General features: G+C 42.0%; 1 protein-coding gene across 3 annotated transcripts in view; it reads left to right on the top strand.

Annotated features, from left to right (window-relative positions):
- HSD3B7 (hydroxy-delta-5-steroid dehydrogenase, 3 beta- and steroid delta-isomerase 7) overlaps positions 1–20,479 on the top strand; it is a 108,963-nt gene that overhangs the window by 23,877 nt on the left and 64,607 nt on the right. For all 3 annotated transcript variants that reach the window (XM_073635765.1, XM_073635767.1, XM_073635766.1), the window contains exon 2: positions 786–942. In XM_073635765.1, the coding sequence (XP_073491866.1) occupies positions 786–942 (157 nt within the window). The remainder of the gene's footprint in view (positions 1–785; positions 943–20,479) is intronic.

The following is a 20,479-nucleotide window of genomic DNA, read 5'->3' on the forward strand; positions in this document are numbered from 1 at the left end:
CACTTTTTTGTTTTGGTGCAGCTGGAACATATTTAAAGATTTAAATTGAAAGTTTGAGTTTTAAAAACCCAACTGGCAGCTGACTTTTTTTACTTTTGCCTTTTTGAATTAAGGTGGATTTTCTGTTGGGAGCTCAGTATGAGCTTTAGTTACAGAAGGAGAGTCATTGCTATGGGAATGGAGCCAACATAGGCTGTAGGGGGCAGCACCGCCAATCGCACAGTAGGTTAGAAATCCACAAACCTTGCATTCGGTAATGCATGGTTTGTGGATTTCCATTGGTGGGATAAGGTACTGTACATACAGTCCACCCACTCTAAGGGCAGATCCTTGACAGCCGGGGCTCAAATGACTTGGGTTTAAAAATTCTGCCATTATTTAACCTGAAAAAAAAAGGAGGCCATCTAGTGGCAGAAAAGAAGTACTGCAAGGGATTCAAGGTGAGAATTACAGTAGAAGCTCCTTTTAATGTCTATTGTTTTGTTATCAAAATAATCATTAAAAAAATGGTGCACAAATGTTTTTGTATGAATATAGTTACAAAAGGTACCATAAAAGTCCTTTTTTTAAAGCTTACACTTCAAAGAATTCAGAAAATTCAAACGGTTGTGAGGATATAGACATCAAAGCTTGCATAAAACCGTTTGCCTGGGGCAAGGGAGTGTTAATCCATCACTTAGATTGAATGGATTGTGGAATATTTATGTATGTATTTTGCAGGTCAAGTGATCTGTTGTTGTCTGTATCTGCCGCCGTTTCTTACACAGTTCCCCCTTCTCTTGCAGATGACACTGGAGGAAGGCCAGGTGTATGTGGTGACCGGAGGATGCGGTTTTCTTGGCTCTCACCTGGTCCGAATGTTGATAGAACGATGCGATAACTTGTCTGAGATCCGAGTGTTCGACCTACACATGGATGAGACCCTCGGGACCCTCGGCAACGGTGAGTGATAGTAACCCAACTCCAAGGAATACCCCAAGAGGCACCAGAGACCCCTCACCTTCTCCACCAAATTCCTCTGGGCAAATTTTGGTAAAGAGTTAAAATTTCTGTCCATGGTTTTTCATTTCTTTTTGTGACACGGATCGAAATTCGGCCTGTCCCAGCTGAATGGTCTTCACCATGAATTGGGGGACCCCACTGTGGGGATTTTCTCTCTTCAAGATATGGGGAACCCCGTTGTAGAGGTTTCCCTTACCAATAATGTGAGGGCCTGACTGGGGAGATTTTCCTCACCAAGAATTGAGGGACCTCGCTGGGGTGCGTTCCCCTCACCAAGAATTGTGGGACCTCACTGTGGAGATTCCCCATCACCAAGAATTGTGATAGGGCCTCCTGGGGAGATTTTCCGTCACCAAGAACTGTGGAGATTCCCCATCACCTAGAATTGTGATAGGGCCTTCTGGGGTGATTTTCCCTCGCCAAGAATTGTGGGACCCCACTGTGGAGATTCCCCATCACCTAGAATTGTGATAGGGCCTTCTGGGGTGATTTTCCCTCGCCAAGAATTGGGGGACCCCACTGTGGAGATTCCCCATCACCAAGGATTGTGATAGGGGCTCCTGGGGTGATTTTTTTTCCTCAATAAGAATTGTGGGACCCCACTGTGGAGATTCCCTATCACCAAGAATTGTGATAGGGCCTCCTGGGGAGATTTTCCCTCACCAAGAATTGTGGGACCCCACTGTGGAGATTCCCCATCACCAAGAATTGTGATAGGGCCTCCTGGGGAGATTTTCCCTCACCAAGAATTGGGGGACCATGTTTGCATGTTGTACCTGGATGAAGTAAATGAACCAATACAGGTTAATGCCAAACTTGAAAAATCTACCTTGCATTGGTGCTACAGTTACACTGCAAGGGTTGACAGTTCATTTAATCTAGGGAAGTCTAAAAGCCATTTTCTTTTCTATGCCCCCTAGACCTCAAAGAAAAGTTAACCATTGTGATCCCAAACAGTTTGCACTTAGACCTGGATTACTTGTGTCTTTTGTAACCTCATACTGCTGAATCTTACATTTTTACATGTGGCTCTTGTTGCCTTATAATAAGTTTCCATTTATGATTGTGTACTCTGCATTGTATTCACTTGGTTTCCCAATTTAAAGGGATCACGTGGTTTCCCAATTTAACCACTTAAGGACCGAGCCTCTTTTTGAGATTTGTTATTTACAAGTTAAAAACAGTTTTTTTTGCTAGAAAAATAGAACCCCCAAACATGATTTTTTTTTCTAACACCCTAGAGAATAAAATAGCGGTCATTGCAGTACTTTCTGTCACACCGTATTTGCGCAGCGGTCTTACAATTGCACTTTTTTTGGAAAAAAATACACTTTTTTTAATTAAAAAATAAGACCACAGTAAAGTTAGCCTATTTTTTTTTATATTGTGAAAGATAATGTTATGCTGAGTAAATTGATACCCAACATGTCACGCTTCAAAATTGCGCCTTCTCTTGGAATGGCGACAAACTTTTAGCCTTAAAAATCTCTATAGGCGACGTTTAAAAAAATTCTACAGGTATCATGTTTTGAGTCGCAGAGGAAGTCTAGGTCTAGAATTATTGCTCTCGCTCTACTGATCGCAGCGATACCTCACATGTGTGATTTGAACACCGTTTTCATATGTGGGCGCTACTCACATATGCGTTGGCTTCTGCATGCGAGCTTGGCGGGACGTGGCGCTTTAAAAAAAAAAAAAATTTCTTATTTATTTTACCTTTTTTATTTTTTGTTTTTACACTGTTCTTTTTAAAAAAAAATTGTCACCTTTTATTCCTATTACAAGGAATGTAAACATCCATTCTAATAGAAAAAAAGCATGACAGGACCTCTTAAATATGAGATCTGGGGTCAAAAAGACCTCAGATCTCATATTTACACTAAAATGCAAAAAAAAACACTTTTTGTAATTTTTCCGCCCTGTAATGGTATGGAGACGGGTGGGGCCCATCTTCCCCTCACTCTTCTCCATACCCAGGAAGGGACAACATCCGATCGCCTCCGCCGCTGCTGGCCCTCTCCCTCCACCGATAAAAGTGATTTTGCGGCGAATGCGCCGCAGAGACCACTCTTATTGGAAAGCGGACCGCCGGCAGAAGAAGATACTGGGGTTATGGCAGCTAGCTGCTGCCATAACAATGATATTCTTCTTCAAAGTAAGGACGTATATCGGCGTGTGGCGGTCAGTAAGTGGTTAAAGGGAATGCTTCTGTTCACATAATCGGATTCTATGGAAGGTTGGGTGTTGTTTTGCAATGTCCTGTGACTTTAAATGAACTCCAAAATGAATGCCCCATATGGCATCTGATTAAGACGAAACACGTTGGGTGGAGCTGGGACGCGTGACGTCGCTGAGCACGAGGACTGTGGCCATCTTGTTGGTTGGAAGCTTTTATAGGATGTTGATGGCATGCTTGATTTGATCATATACATTGTGAGTATTCCAGAATATTTTAATAACTATTGAAGCGCTTTTACATACTACACCATGAGGCGGTTTTGTCTGGTGGCTGATCGCTTTTTGACCGCTTATAATTTGGTGGCCCTTATTTGAGGGTAAGATGCCCAGTGTGCTGTGGTGTTGGTGGAGGATCTTTTCACCACTTATGGGAGATTATTAGACATACACCTAGTCCTCTCTATTCTTTGGAGCTATATGGACTTTTTTGAAGGACTTTCTTTATAGTTAAAAGCTTGGCTTTTATCTTTATACACTATATTGTCAAAAGTATTGGGACGCCTGCCTTTTACACGCGCATCAACATTATTGACATCCCAGTCTTAGTCCGTAGGATTCGATATTGAGTTGGCCCACCCTTGGCAGCTATAACAGCTTCAACTCTTCTGGGAAGGCTGTCCACAAGGTTTAGAAGTGTCTATGGGAATGTCAATACTTATGACAATATAGTGTATGTGGCTCTTGTTGCTGTATAATAGGTTTCCATGTATGATAGTGTAATCTGCGTTGGTCATGTGATCGCATGGTTTCCCAATTTAAAGGGCATGCTCCTGGTCACATGATCGGATTCTAGGGAATGTTGGGTGGTGTTTGGCTCTGTCCTGTGACTTTCAAGGAATTAAAGCAGGTGGCCTGTAAGCTGCACTGATAAAAAATGCTTCCTTCCCTGCCATGGTAAGTCTTTGACGTTGAGGCAGCGTAATCTGACATTATCAGCCATCACAGAATGCTGTGCAGTCCTAACAGCCTTGAACACTCAGAGCCCAGGAATTAGGACAAAGGTCCTCGGTTACATTGACCATGGATGATGTAAGCTGAGCCATCAAAAATTATCTGAACGCTGCAATAATGACATTCTAATTACAATCGACTATGGCACAGCAATTTATGATCTCTTAAAGGGAACGCTTCTTTTTCCTCCTCCTCCTCCTCTTCCTTATCCTCTTCCTCCTCCTCTTCCTCTTCCTCTTCCTCCTCCTCCTCCTCCTCCTCCTCCTCCTCCTCCTCCTCCTCCTTCTTTGGCCAGGGGTGCGGGGGCGCCGGAGATGCTTGGAAACGATCCATTCCCGAACGTCTCCATCACAGGAAGTGACGTGGTTCGATATTCTGCCGGGCTCGACATTTTATCAGAACTGGGCTGCCTGTCACTGAGCGCCGCTGTGCTGAGCAAGGAGAACTTGCGAGCGGGGGCGGCACCAGCATATGTTTTTTTTTTTTTTCCTTGAGAGAAGCCTTGGCTTTAGCGCCCCCCCCTCTCCTGGCACCCTCAGGCGGCCGCCTGGGCTGCCTTGTGCTGGCGCCAGCCCTGTGTGTATATTCTTTGTATAGTTTGTGATATATATTTTTTTTTAAGCTACATGGGGGTAGGAAGGTCCCATGGCACCCAAAGTGAAGATACCAAAGAGCATCACCTCCTTTGTGGTGTTTACAGTGGCCAGACTTGGGTAAGGTGCTATGACAGCCGCTGGCCCGTAGACTTGTTACCTTGGAAAACCATCATTTGTCAGGGAGGGAAAACCACCATGGGCGTCAGGGAGGAGCCAGGTGTTGCTACTTCCTGGTCACGGCCGAGACCGGAGGTATTCCTTCTGATTCCTACTGAGTTTTGTGTTTTTAAATGTAAGTTACTGCGTGTGCTGGATGTAATAAATGTATTGCACATACTACATAATGGAGCCACCTTTTTTCTTTTAATATATACCCTCACTACAACCACTGGGTCTGGAGATCACAGATCGAAGCTGTTTGCTGGATACCATGTGTTCCCTGGAGGTGACCATTGAAGGTCGATTGTTTGAGGAAATCCGCACTGTTTGCTGATCCAAACTCAACTTGGCCCGTAGGGGCGCTCTGCTAGAGGTGAGAGGCTGGGGGAAACAGGTGGAGCACGCCGGATTGTGATTGGATGGAATAGACATTGGTCCTTTTTTTTTCCTTCACATCGATCGTTTGTTGCACTTGCACTTTATTTGACATATGGACTGCTGTAAGGAGTTCTGATCCCTGCTGTTAGGATTTCTACTATATGGTTTAGTGGATCTCTATTTTTAATTGCACTATATATGTTTTTATTTTTTTGGACATTCACCGTTATATATTTTTCGGCTGTGTTACTCACTTATGCACCTTTATATTGCACTTTTGAAGAATTTCTTAATGTAGTAGAGCTATTTATTATTGCATTTCTGAAGATTTTATTATTCATTTGCACTTTATTATTCAGCTGCCATATTTATGTACTATTTCTCTGCTATATTTATGTACTATTTCTCTGCTATATTTATGTACTATTTCTCATCGATGTTATTGTTTTTGACATATACTATTTATTTTTATCATCGTGTTGCTACATAGGTTAGCTAGCGCCACATATTAATTTGCTTTTATTTATTTTGAGTTGTGTGAGATGACTTTATTTATGTTGGCAGCTTCTTTCCATTTCTATCTACATTGTGGTTTTGCGCATGAGTTATCCCCCACTGTTTACTCATCATTTGTGGTGTGGATGAACTAGAGGGAATTCGTCTAAAAAATGGGCACAATAAAGCAAAGCCAGGATTTTATCAACACTGCGATAACCAACATTTTCTTCATTTATATTTTAATAACATATAATGTGTGTATATATATGTGTGTGTGTGTATATATATATATATATAATATACACATATATATACACACACACACACATGTTATTAAAATATAATGAAGAAAATGTTGGGGTATATATATATATATATATATATATATATATATATATAATAAATAAATGTTTTATTTTCATTTTTAGGGCCCATTCACACTAGGAACTGCTCTGCGATGCACATGCAGTTCTGTGCAGTGCAATTTTCAGCCCATTCAATGCATTTTAAATGGGCTGAAACCGCACAGAACAGAAAGTAGTGCATGTACTACTTTTTTGAAACGCACTGCAATCAGATCGCATGGTACTTTTGTACCATGCAATATGGTGCATAAAATGTCCATAATCCACAAATTGAAGCCTCCACAAGGGGAGGATTAGAAGCAAAATCCAGCAGGGGCTCCAGAGTATAAAAAAGAAGAGAGGAGCCTCTAAGTGTAGCAATATGTTATACCTTCATAAAATGTAACCGTATTGCTACACTTAGAGGCGCCTCTCTTCTCTTTTATACTCAGTTGTGACGTGGCGCTACTTGTATATAAAGTCATCGCTTGTATAGCAAGTCAAAATTTATTAAAAAATGTTGCTTGTCTTGCAAAACGCTCTCAAACCAAGGTTTTCCTGTAATTCATAGTTGGCTCCTCCCAGCTGGCTAGCTGGTTGGAGTGATGGGGACAATTTTATAATCATTTATCTTTAGTAGCTACAACTAGATTTGAGCCGGTGCCGCTTTCTATATTTTGGGTACACTATATCACATGTACATAGTGACACATTAAAGTCAGAAAAAGAAACGCCCAATAGACCAGGCAAGTCCTCCTGGGGTAATTGGGGCGGCATGTGACCAGCGGGTCCCCAAACTCTTTTCAATGGTTTGTGTCTTCTTACATTCTGCAGCTCAACACTCGGAAAGGCATTTCCTGGCCCCTTTCTCTGAAATACAAATGTTGCAAATTTCCTTCACTGGAATTCACTTGTTACCAAAGTGCTGTAAGATATTGTGTGCAAAATGAGCCGCCATCAGCTGACCAAGGGTAACCTCAAGAGCATTCCTTCTTTATCAGTTTGAACTTTGTTTTTTCTAAGCTTGACATGCCAGACCATTATTGCACACAATGTAATAATGTAATGGCATACAAAAATAATAGAATGTAACAGAATATAAAGACAATATAATAAAAAATAATATAATACAAATATAATACATGCATACCTCCCAACATTTTGAGATGGGAATGAGGGACACCTACTAACAAATGTATGTAGGTATAGGACACGCCCCCCTGCCACACCCCCTTAAGGCTGGATTCACACCTATGCATTTTTAGTGCTTTTTGCATTTTGCAGATTTGCACTACAGTCCATTCAACATGGTTTCCCATGGAATAGGTTCCGTAGTGCAAATCTGCAAAATGCAAAAAGCACTAAAAATGCCTAGGTGTGAATCCAGCCTTAAGGAGAATTAACCACAAAAAAGGTTAATTAAATCCACAAGGACTTTTTTTTTTTACCACTACTCTTCCTTTATTTTGGCTCTTAAAATGTACTAATGCAGTCATTTAGAAATTGGATGAAAGGTTTAGCGCTGGGAAACACTTTTTGAAAGATAAAAAGTGCATTTTAGATACAACTATACAGATCAGACCAAAATGAGGGACAAATGAGGAGGAATGAGGGACAGAGGGACATTGTTCCAAATCAGGGACAGTCCCTCCAAATCAGGGACAGTTGGGAGCTATGATATAACATAACAGAATATACATACAATATAATAAATTAGAATATAATGTAATGGAATATACATGTAGCACCCTCTACCTGGTGTAGGTGCTAAAGTGAGATTTTTTGTAGAACAGGTACACTTAGTCAGGCCTAGCCTTGTTGTTTTGATCTGTGTGGGCTGGGAGTGGCTCAGAGTAGGCTGGTGACTCACAGATAGCATCATCTTTTGGTTACCTCCCTTCTGCTTGTAGAGGATTCTAGAAGGAAGGAAGGAAAGAGAGAGGTGAAGCTGTCTGGGGTGTTCTAAGGAGCCCTGACCAATCCCCAATCTAGATTGGCAGGGGGCAGGACTCCTTAAATACCTAGAGTCAGCCCAGCTGGGGAGGAGTTGTTTGGGTGGAAGAACTGGAGATGGAGTATTAGGCTGTCGGGGGGGGGGGCCTTGGAGGAAGCCCCCTACTCTAGAGAGGGGGTGACCTTTGGGCCAGGGTCTCGGAGCTGAACAGTAACCCAATATAACCCAAGGGGTGTCCTGAACTGAAGCAGGAGAGGACAGCGGGGAATACTGCCGGGCAAGTCTCCAGGAGGGATCCATCAGGGGGCGGTGAGTGACGGCACAGTCGGGAGAGCTGGGAGAGGTATGCTGGAACGGACTGGGAGTGTCCAGTCAGAGATGGATGTAGAGCCAGCGGGAGAGACTGATGTTACTGGCAGTAAAGTCAAGCAGCTGCAGCTGGGAGGGCTGTCGGGGTCTGCAACGGGCTGACTGGAATCAGTAGTCCACCAAAGAGGACAGCTAGCACCAGGACATTCTTTGCTACACCTGCCTGTAATAAGTTCATTTTGCTAAGGCCTGGCTAAAACCAGAGTCAGACCTAGCCATGTGCTAGCTGCACCTGAAGAACTGTGCTGGAGGGAGGAGAGATAGTCTGCAGCAAGTGTTGTGCAGGAGGAGAGTATCTAAATTGTCCCAAACCATGCTTGCTTTTCCCTCAATAAAATACAAAAACAAAGCTGATGGACTTGTTCATTGTCTTGGAGTGTCTGGAAATGAATGCAGGGTGACAGGTGGGCCACATCACTCAGCAACCCCTATGCGGGTACCGCTACACATACAATATAATAAATTAGAATATAATACAAATGTAATGCACATATAATTGTGTAATTGAGCAGGTGTGGTCATCAGCAGATCCCGGGTGACCTTTGCAGGGTTTTCGGCTTATCAGGTTGGACTTTGCTTTTACGGAGTTTGACATGCCAGAACTGGAATCACAGTATAATAATGTATTATGAAAATATAATAAGATGTCATCTCATATAAACAGAATACAATAAAATAGAATATAACACAAAAATAGTATCATAAAGAAATGTTATAATATTTGTATAATCAGGGTGGTACAGCCATCAGCAGGCTTCCTTACCTGGGTTCCTTTTTATTATTTTGAACTTTGTTTTTACCAAGCTTGACATGCCAGGATTATAATACGATATAATACAAATACAATAATTGAATGTAATATGCCATAACATAATACAATACTAAGTGCCGGTTCACACTACAACGACTTGGGATCCGACTTGTCAGACCTCAAGTTGCCCCAAGTCGCTGGACATAAGAAATTCCATTGAAGTGAATGAGAGCCGTCTTAATGTACACTACTGAAGTTGCTCCGACTTCGGAAAAGGTTCCTGTACTACTTCAAGGCGACTTCTAGGCAACTTGTACTCATAGATTTCAATGGAAGTTGCCTCCAAAGAAAATAATCTACACAGGTATTTTCCACGTTTACCCAGGCAACCCCCTCCCTCCCACAGAGCTGGTTATTTTGTGATTGGCCACAGCCAAAGTCGCCTGTTCTGGAGGCAACTTTAAGTCGCATTGTAAGTTGCGCAAAGTCGCGCTGAAGTCGCCTCCAAATCGCTTTGCAAAGTCGCGCTGTTACTTGGGTTGCCCCTGTGTGAACCTTATGCCGTGTACACACGACCGGACTTTTCGACAGCGAAGGTCCGACGGAACGAATCCGCCAGACAATTCGATCGTGTGTGGGCTTCTTCGGACCTTTTGCTGTCGAAAAAAATCAGAAATAGAACATGTTTCAAATCTTGCCAATGGACTCAAGTCCGCTCGAAAAATCCGGTCGCCTGTATGCTAGTCCGACGGACAAAAACCAACGCTAGGGCAGCTATTGGCTACTGGCTATGAACTTCCTTATTCTAGTCCGGTCATACGTCATCATCACTTTCTAATCAGTCGGAGTTCGGTGTGATCGTGTGTAGGCAAGTCCGTTTCGTCGGAACTCCGTCGAAAAGTCCTTCGGAGTTCAGCCGTCAAAGTCCGCTCATGTGTACACGGCATAAGAGTATATATTATAAATATAATACTAATAAAATATAACATAATATACTACTAATATAATACACATACAGTGATTTTAATGCAATGTATATATACTATACTAATATAACATAATATATTATACAAATAGAGTAATTTAATGCAATATAACATATGTTAGTATTTATATTAGTATTATGTTATATTGCATTAAATTACTGTGTTCGCATGATGTATTATTTTATAGTAGCATTATTTTACATTGCATTTCTGTATTTGTATTATATTAGTATTAAATTACTGTATTTGTATTATATGTGTTAGTATTATATTAGTATTATGTTATGTTATATCATATTAGTATTATGTTATATTGCATTAAATTACTGTGCTTGTATGATGTATTATTTTATAGTAACATTATTTTACATTGCATTTCTGTATTTGTATTATATTAGTAATACATTGCATTCAATTACTGTATTTGTATTATAATACTAATATAATACTAACATATAATACAAATACAGTAATTGAATGCAATGTATTACTAATATAATACAAACACAGAAATGCAATGTAAAATAATGCTACTATAAAATAACATATCATACAAGCACAGTAATTTAATGCAATATAACATAATACTAATATGATATAACATAATACTAATATAATACTAACACATATAATACAAATGCAGTAATTTAATGTAATACTAATATAATACAAATACAGAAATTTAATGTAATACTAATATGATATAACACAACAGATTATAATCCTAACCTATAATACACATACAGAAATTCGATGCAATTTAATGCTAATATGATATAACGCCTATAATGATACTAATATAGTACTGATATAATATTTTAATGCAAATATAATGTCTTTAATTGTATTCCGAGTGAAGCTATTATCCATAGTTCCCTGGCTGAACATGTGAATGTGAATGGAAGAATGCAAAAATGTAATAAATTCCATCTCCAAGAATATTCTCTGCTCTATCCATTACTAAGAATGGTCAGGGCTCCTGTCAGCTGTTACAGCTGTCTCTCTGCGTCTGTTTATTAGTCCTGGTGGTAATTGTCACATAGGTAGTGAGAGGAAATGTAAAATATTCCCACAGTGCTCTCTCACAATGTAAGGTCTTTGGGTCAAGCTGAGTGGCCGGAGTTTTATTTCAGTAGTTGTGTATTATGAAGTCTGTAGGAATGTCTTGGGAAAAACAAACTGCAGCTAGAGGGAGCACATCTGTTTATGCGATACAGTAATAGAAATATGGAACAGCAAAAGTTAAAAGTCCCCTACATAAAGTAGATGTAAACCCTCAGATGTAGGCACTCAATTTTTTTAAAAACCGCAATCTTCAATGCAAATTGTTCATCGTTTCCATCGTATGTGGTTGATGATGTAGCAGATTTTAATCAGATGTCGCAGTGACTCAACAGCCCCGCCACTCACAGTGTGAAAGTGAAGATTGATAACATCACTTGGTAATGGCATTTCTGAGAATGATTTCCTGTCCTCCCTGTAAATTGATTCAATTGATGTCTACCTATTTAATGATTATTTTGGTGCCTGAAACAAACCAATGCAAATTAGTTGAATAGTCTTTGGATGGAGACTTGTCTCCTCGTCGGCCAGTCCGAGAATCTGCATAAAGAGAATGTACATAATATACTTTGTGTATATGTGTTATTTATGTCAAGATATTTATACTGCAGCCAAGATTTTATTTTATTTTTTTTGTTTTTTTTGTTTGTTTTGGACAGAGTAGAAGTACCGGAGTGTGAAAGAGTATAGAAGCACAAGGAGCTATTGATGTGCTGATAAAAGGATAGAGCAGAATGACAGAGAGATGGACTTTATTACTGTGCTACTTCTCCTTTCACCGTCCATTCACAGGTTGGGGATGCGTCCGGGATGTCCTGGGCTCAGAGGAAGTGGGTTGAAAAATGATGACCATCAGACAAAGGACAACTAGTGGCAGAAAAAAAAAAGTAATGCAGGAAAAAATTCTGCACTGAAGTCGAATTTTGCAGAGAAAAGCCGGTTTAGTTATTTTAGCTATAAACATGGTATTCATTTGTATCTTGTTCTCTTTTTGGCTGGAGTTTTGCTTTAAATTTTAAAGTGGGTGTGAGCAATTTGTGCCAGCTCATAAACTCCACATCTTCTGCAGTTTTTTTGGCATGGTGTAAAAGGTTATGAGGCCCCTGAAGAACATTCTGTATTTCATGGAAACGCTGAGCTCTTAGGAGCCTGGAAATATTGAGTGTGTAAATATGGGAAAGCAATTACTATGTGCTGGAATCCAGGTGAAAGGGTGCTCAATGATGTTGCTCAGAGCTGTACAAAGTTTGCGGTCCATGTCATAACTAGATGTGGTCCAAGTGTTTCTGGGCCTTGGAGATCAGGCAGAGGGCCGACATAATGACTTCTGCAAATCTTTAATACAGTCTAAGATTTTAGCATTGAAATCTGATGAACTGAATGCTTGTGGTAAAAATTTGTGCCATGTGGTATGATCGTTTTCAGTTCCAAAAACTGGCATTCTTGATGAGGAGGGGGGTTTTGGTACAGGCAGTGGCGGCTGGTGCTGTAGATTTTGGGGGGGGGGGGGGGGGGGGGCGGCAAGCAAGACACCTGTCACCAACCCCTCCCCCACCATCCGGTCGGTCAAATGTCCCACACTTGCCCCATCCAGCAGCTTTGGCTCCTTCCTGCGTCTCCTCCTCCATGGCGGCAGCTTTGTTCTTGGAGGCTTCTCTCAGCGGCCAATACGATCGCTTCTCCTCTCAGCCAATTGGTTCTCAGGACCCGCTTCCGGGAGGAGAATCGGGCAGACAATGGCGAATATTGATTCGCTATTGTCACACAACTGGGTGGGCTCGAGCCCACCCTTTTTTTAAGCCAATTAGTGCCTCAGGCTCTAATCACGTGCTAAAAAACAAAAAAAACATTGAAATCCATGCGTCCGGTGCACTGCATGTAGATTAGGGGCCGGGCACATGGATTAGGAGGGCGGTGCCCCAATGGACAGGCCGCTACTACGTATAGGCACTTTTTTTTTTGCATTTGCTCAATAGTCCCTATGTGCCCCCCCCCCTCCTCTAAACAGAGCTACGCCAGCCATAAGGTAACCTGAGCAGACGTGCATTCCGTGGGTGTCTAGGGGGCCCAACTTAAACCGGGAGGATCGAGCAAATTATCAAAGCTGGACACCACCTAGTCATGTCACAATGGAGGATGGACTTGTAGGCAGTTAGTGTCTGATTTGGGGGAGGGGACATACTGGCAGGGCCGGCCCTACCATGGGTCCCAGTGGGTCCATTTGACCCAGGCAGCACTTTATGAGGGACAGTGGATTGAACCACGGCTGCCTCTCTTCTCTTCTATTTACCAAGCAAATTGACGACCAAAATTTTTGTCCACCAGTTTTGTGTGTCATGATGACAACTGCCCCCCCGGGCTTCTCCGCCTGCCCCTATACTACCCTAGCCCACCCCTATACTGCCCTAGCCTGTCTATATACTACCCTAGCCTGTCTATTACTACCCTAGCCCAGCCCTTTTTTGTCCTAGCCTGTCTATATACTACTCTAGTCTGTCGATATACTACCCTAACCTGTCTATATACCACCCTAGCCTGTCGCAATACTGCCCTAGCCTGTCGCAATACTGCCCTAGCCTGTCGCAATACTGCCCTAGCCTGTCGCAATACTGCCCTAGCCTGTCGCAATACTGCCCTAGCCTGTCGCAATACTGCCCTAGCCTGTCGCAATACTGCCCTAGCCTGTCGCAATATACTGCCCTAGCCTGTCAATATACTGCCCTAGCCTGTCAATATACTGCCCTAGCCTGTCAATATACTGCCCTAGCCTGTCAATATACTGCCCTAGCCTGTCAATATACTGCCCTAGCCTGTCGCTATACTGCCCTAGACTGTCCCTATACTGCCCTAACTGCCCTAGCCCGCCCCTTGGAATTGAACATAATGGTATGTCATATAATTTTGCATATAGACAAGGTGCTGTTGCATGTAAATCTGACTTCCTGATAAATGTAATTTTAGTTTTAATTATCATGATATAAAATAATGGATGTGGGGGCCTATTGGTGGGCGTGATTTTTTATTTATTTTTTTTTTAGTAGTAGGGCATGGAATTAGTAAATTGTTAATGATGTTTGGGGAGATCATCAGGCAATAGGCTTAATTCACTACGCTGTGGTATTTGTTATAATGTTCCTTAGTTTTAGCAATGTGGTTGTTATTTTCAGCTCTTGTTGGCTGCTATAGCAAACCCGAAGTGTCATTATGGCAAATAACCATTGTTACAGCCGGTAAATTGATGTGTATGTCTTGGCTAACGTAGAAGGTTTTTATTTTTTTATTTTTTTTCATCCTGAAGCACAATTTGTGTGTTTTTGTTTACTGACCCTTTCCAGATGACGTTAGGCCAGTCGGTCAGGATTACGTGGATTAGTCCATGTGATAGACTTTGGCAGCTAGGCCAAACATTTGCATTCCTCAGTCACAAGTGCATAAACACATCTATTAAGATGAGTTCCCCATGGCGTGAAGATCCTCCTGCTGCATTTCCCATAATATAAAATCTATTAAAAAAAAAAATCCATCTGGGATAGCAGGAACCTCTCATAATGGGCACACCAAGAGTGCAGGGCCTGGGAACCCATTGTTATCTGATGACATCTCATCACAAAATTAAAAAAGAACAGCTACCTCTTCTTCTTGACAGAGCTACAGTAGAATCTTCAGCCTTCCCTTGATCCCTAAGGAGGCTTCATTCACTGCCCATTGTGTCATTAGTGACTAAAGCTGGCCAGTAGACTTTCATTCAGACGTGCATACAGAAATTCGTCAAAATTGTTCATCGGACTATTATAGAACATTTTTTTGAAAAATTCAGTTCGATTGCCATGCCAATGTTTTGAATTTTATGTTCAAATCCGGGGTGCACATATGCATTACAATAGGTAAAATTTTTCCACAATGAAAACCACATTCATAGTTTAAAGTTCGTTCACGTGAGAAGAGTTTTCCAACCAACGTCAAAGTCTCATCAATGGAAAACAGTTGTCTGTTTGACCACGTTAACTGTTAGAAAAACCAAACCAATGTTCAAAAAATCAAATTCTTTCAAATCTACATTCTACTGGTGTATGGTCAGCTTTAATGGCAGAACACTTTTTTTTTTTTTTCCGCCCCTAATCATCTGTGTACATGGGCTTCCCATAACTGTTTGGCATCTGCCAACTAATGACCTAACAATAGCCATGGTAGCCCACGTGACTGCTACGGAGCCTGGGATAGGGTGGGAACCCCATTAGGGAGGCTGTCAAGGAAATCTAAACTATGAAGTTTCCAGTATAGAGGGCTAGAGTCAGACTTTAGAATCATCAATAGTTACAGATCTTCCCACTCTGTGAAGGAAGAAGCATTTGCTTATCGGCCTTCGTGTTGTAGATTTATTGCCCTCTGAACTTGTACTACAGACTGAAATCACCCCCCATGAATGTCTAATGCAGCCACAAATCCCAGAGTTTCTCCTCTACTATAACTCTGTATATCTAATGCACTCACAAATCCCAGAGTTTCTCCTCTACTATAACTCTGTATATCTAATGCACTCACAAATCCCAGAGTTTCTCCTCTACTATAACTCTGTATATCTAATGCACTCACAAATCCCAGAGTTTCTCCTCTGCTAAAACCCTGTATATCTAATGTACTCACAAATCCCAGAGTTTCTCCTCTGCTATAACTCTGTATATCTAATGCACTCACAAATCCCAGAGTTTCTCCTCTGCTATAACTCTTTATATCTAATGCACTCATAAATACCAGAGTGTCTCCTCTGCTATACCTTGTATGGCCCTTGCGGTCACAAATCCAGTTTCTCCACTGCTATAACCCCTGAATGCAGTGGCAGCTGGTGTGTTTTGTATTTATTTATTTTTTTGTTGGGGGGGGCAAACAATCTGAGACCCCCCCCCCCCCACCGGTCAGGTCAAGGACGGCGCCCAGCACCGCCCCCTCCCAGGTCAGTCGGTGGGCCGGGCCATGGCTATGGGGCAGGTAGTGAAGGGAAATCTCTGCAATTGGACAGGGATGGTAAAAAATAAACTGACAGGGGTTATAATCCTCCCTTACTCTATCCAAAATGAAAAAAAAAAAAAAGTGTTGCCTATAGTTCTACTTTTAAGCACAAATTTCTGATAATTTTATGGAGAAGACTAAGAAGATATAACCATGCCAATGGTGCAGCAGAAAACACATAGCACAGTGAGGAAGGTTTGTGGTCCTGGATGAGAGGACAGTCAAAATTAGAAGCGCGCCCCCCCCCCCCCCCCACAGATGTGGAATGTCAGCCGCCCGCATACCAGAAGCAGTGCGACTGCTTTATGGCTTTATGACTAATTTGCCTCCCAGCCCAGTCCGCCCCATACGACTGACCTTACACTAACAGTGTAGTGCAAGCCGGTGGGGACTCTTTCCGTGCTGCCTCCCCTGCAAAGTGCTGCCCTAGGGCCTGGGCCTTGTCGGCTTAGGCCCAGATACAGCGTTGGTGCACAGTAAATTTGCCTTTTAGTAAATCAACCCCATATTGTCACAAATGTTAAAGAGCGAGTTAGCTGGAGGGGCCCCCATTTTAATGTTTGCTATGGAACTCCATGATCCATTGTTAAGCTCCTGCCGAAGACTGAATTATCACTTCTGGGTGCAGAGACACTTAAAGGGGTGTTCAATATTTTTTTTTTTTTTTTTTAAAGTCAGCAGCTACAAACATCGTAGCTGCTGACTTTTAATAAGGACACTTGCCTGTCCAGCGAGCCCGCGATGTCCCCCCCCCCCCCCCCCCCTCCCCGAGGCCGATCCGTCCATCGGATCATCCTCTGGCGCCTCCATCTTAACGAAGGGAAACAGGCAGTGGAGCCTTGCGGCTTCACTGCCCGTTTCCTACTGCGCATTTGCGAGTCGCGCGGCGCTTGGTGAATGGCCCCGTGGTTTTCTAGGACACGCACAGTTCCCAGAAGGCAACGGGGCCGCTCGCCGAAGAGGAGGAAGCGCCGTGGAATAGGAAGAGGCAGATTGAGAAGACTGCCTAGCAACAAGGGTTTCAGGTAAGTTACATTTTTTTTTTTTTCAAATGTTTTTTTTTTTTTTTTTAATTCTTTTAAGATTTTTGATGCAATTTTTTTATTTTAGGGTGGCCCTCCACTTTAAAAACTGAATGCACAATACACAAAGGCGTTATCACGAATGCAAATGGGAAGTTGGAGGCACCAGGATGTGGTTGGGGTGATAAAACTTTCTTTTGTGTAGCGATAAGCCGTGTGAAAGCTGGCACCAGTGGTGACATAGGAGACAGCGAGAGAGAGAGAGGGAGATAAAGTCATAATTTCTATGAGTTAAAACAGAAATGCTGTAATCCATTCCCCAGACCAGACGCACTGTAATATTTATATCTCCAGCCAGCATTGAGGGACGCGGCATGGGCCTGTAATTAGCACCAACACAGAATCGCTGACATAATCTCCTCAGAAGGCGTGGGTGAAAAAAAAAACCTTCTGATTTGATGAGTGTGCCAATTTCACAGCCCACAGAGTTCAGGGAGAGGTGTGCAAGGCCAGTAGAAAGGGCTCTCTGATCCAGAACGGGGACCGAGGGCTCTGACTAGCATTTAAAGGGAAATCGGTGCTGGTGGAATTCTGGGGAGTTACAAATGACCAAATATAAGGTGAAGAGGATGGCCATGCTTCATAGGTTGTTGAAGAAAGACAAGGGGGGGGATTTGGGACTTTAAATGAGGCACCTCTAGGCGCCTCCATCCCGGTATCAGGTATATGCAAAGGGAATTTGGGACTTTAAGATGAAGCAGTTGAAATGTGGAGGATGAAGTAAAATTATATTTATTGTTCATAGCAAGTATAATAGAAAAAGATTATATATATATATATATATATATATATATATATATATATATATATATATATATATATATATATATATATATATATATATATATATATATATATAATATACCGGTATGTGTGTGTGTGTATGTATGTATGTATGTGTATATATATATATATATATATATATATATATATATATATATATATATATATATATATATATATATATATATATACACATATAATTGGCACAGAGTATGGGCATGATAGATAAAAAAAATATATACAAATGAATACATAATCATAATGAATACGTGATAATCAAAGTAGTGTTAGACAGGACAGCAACATGGCCTACAAGTGCCAAAGGTGGCATGCCCGGTGACTTTATCTGTAATCGCATGGTAAATAGGTATAATAGTGCTAAAAATGATAAAGGTGACATCATCGGGGCATAATGGATATAGCTGTAGCATCAAGTGTAGCTCGACGCGTTTCGTGGATGTTTCTCCGCTCATCAGGAGCAGATGCAACAGATTCCTGTGAAAAAAAGAAAGAAAGAAAGGCATGCCATTTGAAATCAACCAAAAGTCAAAAATTAAATCAATTAAAAACTTGTATACTCCGAGTCCTGGACCTGCAGTGAATCCAGAGGAAGGCAAAAAAAAAGTTAGCATGACTCCGTTCCCTCCTGATCCCCACTGGGCAGTCAGATGTTCTTTGTATCACCTTTGTATACAGTGTAATTATTATTATAAGTATTAAAAGAGAAGTATGGGGTTTGTTTTTTTTTTGTTTTTTTGCAGAATCATAATTGCCTAGGTGGATGCAGCAGGGGCGGTCCATTGTTGGCGCACGGGCACCTCCCCCTCTATCACGCCACCCCCCTATATGTAGAATGGATAGATTCATGCATAACATGAATCTATCCATGGCCGCCGTGGCCATCCCCCCTATTCAGGCGTCTGGCTCTGGCCCCTTTTCGGATGCAGGGCGCCTGAATTACAGCGGTGGGGGGTGTTTCTTTAAAGCACCCGATAAGAGCCATAGGCTCTAATAGGCTTCAAAAAAGGTGGACTCAGAGCGCACAGCATTGCGCTCGGAGCCCACCCAGGTGTGTTAGAAAAGCAAATGAATATTTGCTTTTCTAACACTGAAACGCCTCTCTGCCAATCAGGAAGCGTGGGTCTAATACCCATCACCTGATTGGCTGAAGCCACAGGCGATCCTATTGGATGCCTAGCAGAAGGACTGTTCTCATTTGCATTTGGTCACTGTGGCTTGTCAATAAATATTACACTTTTTAAGAGCAATCACCGGAGTACGGATCATCTTTTCCTCATTTCCCTACTCAGCCAGCGACTGGGGATCGAGCACCCGGGGTCTCTGCTTTCTATGTGATGTATGGGTAGTAGCACTGACTTTTTTGTTTATAAGCATGGAGGACACAGGAGCCGTCACTAGACATGTGCGCCGTCAATACATTCGTTTCGTTCCGTTTCGTAATAGAATTAATTTGTATTTCGTAATTCGAAATTTCGTATGCAATACGAATTTTCGTTAGGTTCGTAAACTTTTCGTAACAACTATGAATGTTCGTTATGATGAATTTATCATTATGAGGGGCACCCACAGTTCCTGTGCTGTGCTGACTTCCTGGGTTTTTAACTTTTTAGGTTCGTTAACGTTTCGTAACAATTACGAATATTCATAACGAAATTTCGTATTTTTATACAAAATTCGGAAGCACAGCAATTCATAGCTCGGATCCTCCCGAATGTGCGACTTTACGGAAATTTTCGATTTGTACGAAACTAATCGCACATGTCTAGCCGTCGCCATGACCCACTGCCTGTCCCACAGCTCGCCGCCGTCACCCGCTGCCTGACCTGCCATCAAGATGGGGTAAGTGCCGGTTAGAGAGGGCGGGGCACAGTGGCTGCAGTTGCTGGGCACAGTGGCTGCATTTTGTGGGCACAGTGAGGCTGCAATTGATGTTGTTTGTTTTGTTTTTTTGTTTTTTTTTTTTTCAATTTTTTTGTTTTTTTTTTGAACACCAGCCGCCACTGGGATGCAGTGGCTGAATTAGTACAGTCCTTAGATGAGGTGGTTGCATTAGTACAGTCCTTAGCTTAGAGGGGAAAAAAGTAGCAAATATAAAAAAAATTATTTGCATCGCATACACGAATTGCTACACAAGTCATATGCAATATGACATCCTGGTGGGTTACAGACCTGGGCTGGACTGGGACAAAATGTGGCCCTGGACTTCATCCAGACCGTCCAGGGCACAACACATCAGGGTTACAGCACATCAGGGCACAGGACACAGAACATCATGACACAGCACATCAGGGCACATCA

The sequence above is a fragment of the Aquarana catesbeiana genome, linkage group LG06, assembly GCF_042186555.1.
Source record: "Aquarana catesbeiana isolate 2022-GZ linkage group LG06, ASM4218655v1, whole genome shotgun sequence".
Taxonomy (NCBI): domain Eukaryota; kingdom Metazoa; phylum Chordata; class Amphibia; order Anura; family Ranidae; genus Aquarana; species Aquarana catesbeiana.